This window comes from Capsicum annuum, chromosome 6 (genome assembly GCF_002878395.1).
Source record: "Capsicum annuum cultivar UCD-10X-F1 chromosome 6, UCD10Xv1.1, whole genome shotgun sequence".
NCBI lineage: Eukaryota > Viridiplantae > Streptophyta > Magnoliopsida > Solanales > Solanaceae > Capsicum > Capsicum annuum.
This window is the reverse complement of record NC_061116.1, coordinates 2,630,996-2,635,772: the sequence shown is the minus strand read 5'-3', so window position 1 is coordinate 2,635,772 and position 4,777 is coordinate 2,630,996. Positions and strand designations below refer to the sequence as shown.

At 27.4% G+C, this 4,777-nt stretch overlaps 1 protein-coding gene across 1 annotated transcript; it reads right to left on the bottom strand.

The window, feature by feature from the left end:
- Positions 1 to 1,402: 1,402 nt before the first annotated feature.
- LOC107875173 lies at positions 1,403 to 3,367 on the bottom strand. The gene is made up of 2 exons (XM_047413435.1): positions 3,209 to 3,367; positions 1,403 to 2,050 (listed from the first exon to the last, which is right to left on the bottom strand). Exons 1-2 carry the CDS (start codon positions 3,298 to 3,300, stop codon positions 1,846 to 1,848), a joined length of 297 nt encoding a protein of 98 aa, XP_047269391.1. The 5' UTR covers positions 3,301 to 3,367; the 3' UTR covers positions 1,403 to 1,845.
- Between the last annotated feature and the right edge of the window lie 1,410 nt (positions 3,368 to 4,777).

Here is a 4,777-nt window from a genome sequence, read left to right as displayed (position 1 = left end):
AATGTAGTTGAGTTTGAAAGTGACATACATTTGACTAATTGCACTTCTTTGACTAACCTTTAACCAAAGAATATTAGTACTTCATTATTTTTATTATTATCAAATTGATGGATCTCTTTTGATCTGAAATGAAATTTAAAATAAAAAAAAAATTAATTTTAATAACAATTGAATGTATTAAAGTTTTTGCTATGTGTAATTAGAAAATAACTTCATCACAAGAATCTATTATACACGATATTTTTATTATTATCAATTGATTGATTTGTTTTAATTTGACATGAATTTTTTTTTTTAAAAAAAAAAACTTAATTTTAAGGACAATTGATGCATTAAAACTCCAGAGTTCAAGGAAAAGTTCGATCACAAGAGTCTATTGTATGCAGTATTGCCTTGTATTTTTGCAGAGTCTGTTTTCAAGGCTTGAACTTATGACTTCTTGATTACATACCAGCAACTTTAACAGTTACTCCAAGGTTCCCCTTCGATATTTTTAAATTTTATAATCTTAAATTAAAAATATATCAAATATGTTAAAATATTCTTTAATCTCATAACCTTCAACATGTTAAATAAAAAAAAAAAAATTAAAAAGTTGTTAAAAAAAATAATTAATCTTTTTAAAAGAGACCAAAACTTACGGATGTTTTTGGCTCACTTTAGGTCAAAAATTATAATACTTCTTTCTTAATTGGGGTTTGGTCATGGAAATTTTTATTTTATTTTTGAAAAAAATATTTCATTTTAGTGAAAACACACTGTATTTGGCCATAAATTTTTCAACTCCAATTCCGAAAAATTATTTGAAAAGGTGAAAACAAGTTTTTCACCTTTTTGACTTATACTTCTATCACAAAATTTCAAGAACAAATTTAATTTATATTCCTGATCAAATACAACTCCAACTCCAATTCCATCTTCAACTTCAACTCTAACTTCCAAAAAAAATATTTTTCATAGCCAACGGGGCCTTAAACTTTGTATTAAGTTAAGTAACATCACATAAAATAAAACAAGGAAAATATCAACCAACTACACTTGACTAATCCAATATACAAAATTAATAACACTACAAGATAAATTCAATGTGTTGAACTGAATTCAATATTTTTAGCACGAAATATAAATATACATAAATGTAAAGAACCATTAAAAGTTTTACAACTATTGAACTCTAACTACATAATTTTAAAAGTACAATATATTCAATGCTAAGATCTGAAAGATTGAATTTATCAAATTTAATTATCAGATCGATGAAAAAGGAATTACTAACATAAACGTATTAAAGATACATTATATTTGACACTAAGAATCTTAAAAGACCATATTATAAAAGTTTAAATGTTGAATTCGCTTCCACTTATGAAAAAAAAAAAATTATACTAACATATTAAGGATATATAAATAAATATATCTCTATATATCAAGAAAATTGATTACAATCATGAGATGTTTATCATAAACATCATCATTTGACTAAGTAAACAAGAATACCAACTAATGATATATAATTAAGAGTAAAGCATCTAGTACCCTCCTGAACTATGATCAAATTTGTTGCGACACACTCCAGTTTTACGGGGGTCCTATTACCCCAGAACTAATTTTTAGCGTCTTTTTGTCATTCTTTTTAGCTGACGTGTGTGTTCAGGGGGGTTTTGTTACCCCCTACAACGTGTATGTCGGCTAAAAAGGTTGACAAAAATACACTAAAATTGAGTTCGGAGGTAATAGGACCCCTGTGAAGTTGGAGTGTGTCGTAGCAAATTTGGTCGTAGTTCGGGGGATACTGGATGTTTATCTCTATATAATTAACTAAGTTTTAATTAGGATTAAGAAGAATTAATCAAACTTATAATGTTTATCAACAGCAATTGAAACATCCCAAGTGCAACTTAATCCTTTTGGAATAATCACAAGATCACCAGCTCCAAATTCAATTGTTTCATTTGAATTCTTTGTTGTAACTTTCACTTTACCTCTTATCAAATAACATGTCTCTTGTGCATCAAATTTTAATTGGTATTTTCCAGGAGAACAACCCCATCTGAAAATTCAAAAAAATAAATAAAATTAAAAAAAAAGAGAGAGAGAAAAAAAAAAAGTCTAGGCATAAATAATACACACATTAAATTTTTCATAAATTGATTAGTTTTACGCTGACTGTCAGTTATTACAACCTTATTCTTTCATCTGAACTACATAGAAATCGGCAATATGAGCAGGCTTACACAACCGGAGAACACACACATGTATGCACAACAACATATAATGTATTGTAAAAATACGTCATAAATTGACTAGTTTTATGCTATGTTGCTCGGAGTACTCTTCAAAAATATCAGCGGGCGCATGTCGAGTTCATCAAAAGTAGTGTACTTTTGGAGAATCTAACACGGTGCGGCATCAAAAGTGAAGAGTCCACGCAACTTAGGTTTTATGACGTGACAAAGCAAGTAATTTTCAGTGATCAAGATTGATTTTGTACTTGTATATATAGTATAATTTTTCGACAAAACAGACTGTGAGCATAACTACCACAACCTTCCTCTTTTATCTGAGTTTGAAGCCAGGCAATATGAGCAAGCTTACACAAACAAAGAAAATAGATAGATGGCCAAAAAAAAAGAAAGAAACAGTTCGATGTATAAAATATTTTTTATTAATTAATAAGGTCCAAAAGAAAACTGTATCCCAAAGAGTGTGATGTAGCACGTATACATATACATATATGATGAACAAAAAAACTAAGAAGAAACAAACAACATATTCAGTGTATTCACACAAAGTGGAGTAGAATCTGGAGAGGATAAATTGTATGCAGTCCATACCACAACCTCATATAAAATAGAGAGGTTGTTTTCGATAGACCTCCCACTCAGAACAAATAACAGTATAATCAAACAAACAAACGAAAACACACAGAAGCACACAACAAAACTGAGATACACATTGCTAGCTAATAAAGAAAACAAGACACCCACGTATATATGTATATACCTATATGATGAAGAAAAAAACTAACAAGAAACAACAACAACACAATACTCAGTGTATTCCCATAAATGAAGTCTGGAGAAAGTAATATGTACGCAGTCCATACCAACTATTCTGATAGATGCCGACTCAAAACAGATAACAGTATAATCAAACGAACAAACGAAAAACATAGAAGAAACTAAAAATCATAAGTTTGTATACTTACTTAGGCCAAGATTTGATGCCCAATTCATTGAGTTGAGATTGAGATGGATTTTTTTCAACAATTATTCTAGGATTTGATGAAGAAGAAGCCATGAAAGAAAGAAAAAATAAAGAGAGAGAGATATATTTATAGTATATATGTTTTCTTGATATTTACATTTGATAATAATTTAGACCTTTTTATATACTAAGGTTATTTAATAGGGGGGACAGATTAAGAATCTTTTTTTTTTTCCAAAGAAAAAAGAAGGTAAAAAGCATATGATATACATATCCTTTTTTGATACAAATAGGTTTGTATACTTTATCAAAAACATATCCTCTGACCTATCACATCTAATTATTGTCAATGACAATAATACATTCAGTATATTTTTATATAGTCAAATTATTTAACTATGTTGTGTTCGTAAAATAAATATTATTAAAGGTAAAAAATTATTTTTAAAAGACTCTTGACTCAAATAAAATATATCAGCACAAATTATTATTATTATTATTTTTATTGTCATTGTAAGGAAAGCTTAGAGCTATTATTGTACATTTTTTAAATGTTGGATTAGCTAGTTGTTGTGGTACAACTTGTAGAATTGTTTAAAGATAAATCAATCACGTTTTAATTAATTTTTATTTTATTTGTATTTTTTCCAAACTAGCATACTCAAATTATGGCTTTTATTCTCATTTAATTACTAGTTTTTTGGGGTATATTTAGAAAAAAAAAGTTTTTAATGAAAATTTCATTATTTCCATTTTAGTTGTCATAATTTATTTTTTAAAAAGTTAAACAATAAAACTTTGATCAACATTTTAAGATGGATTTTTTAATCTATATTAAAAAAAATTACAACTTATAGTACTTTTTATATCGTTTTTGAGTATCTAAATTTTAGTTATAAATTTTCATAATTTACATGGTCTCATCAGTTACGAGAATAAACTTCATTTCCTTGAGCGCCTTCTTTATTTTCCTCTTTTTAAATGTGTATGATAATACGTATATCCAATTTCTAACAAATATTGTAGGATAATATCGATATTATTCCCTCTATTCTAAAATAGTTGACACATCTATTTTTCTCTTTTTAAATGTATATGATAATACTTATATCCCGTTTCAACAAATATCGTGGGATAATATCGATATTATTCCCTCTATTCTAAAATAGTTGACGCGCTTAGCTTATTCGGAGACATTATGACTACTTTTTTTTCATAATCTACATGGTATCGTAACTAGAATAAACTTCATTTTCTTGAGCGTGCCTTTTCTATTTTCCCCTGTTTAAATGTGTATAAAAATAGTTATATCCAATTTCAACAAATATCGTAGGATAATATAAAAATTACTTCCTTCGTTCTAAAATAGTTGACGCATTTAGCTTATTCGGAGATATTGTGACTAATTTTTTTTCCTCTTATAAAATGTGTATAATAATACTTACATCTAATTTCAACAAATATTGTAGGATAATATCGATATTACACCCATTGTTCTAAAATAATTGACGCATTTAGCTTATTCGGAGACATTATGACTAATTGTTTTCATAATCTACATGGTCTCATC

Bases quoted from the DNA above. Each gene is read 5' to 3' on its own strand.
- LOC107875173 (XM_047413435.1), bottom strand. From the start codon at position 3,300: ATGGCTTCTTCTTCATCAAATCCTAGAATAATTGTTGAAAAAAATCCA. The intron at 2,051-3,208 runs GTAAGTATACAA...TTGAATTTTCAG, and splicing joins GGCATCAAATCTTGGCCTAA to ATGGGGTTGTTCTCCTGGAA.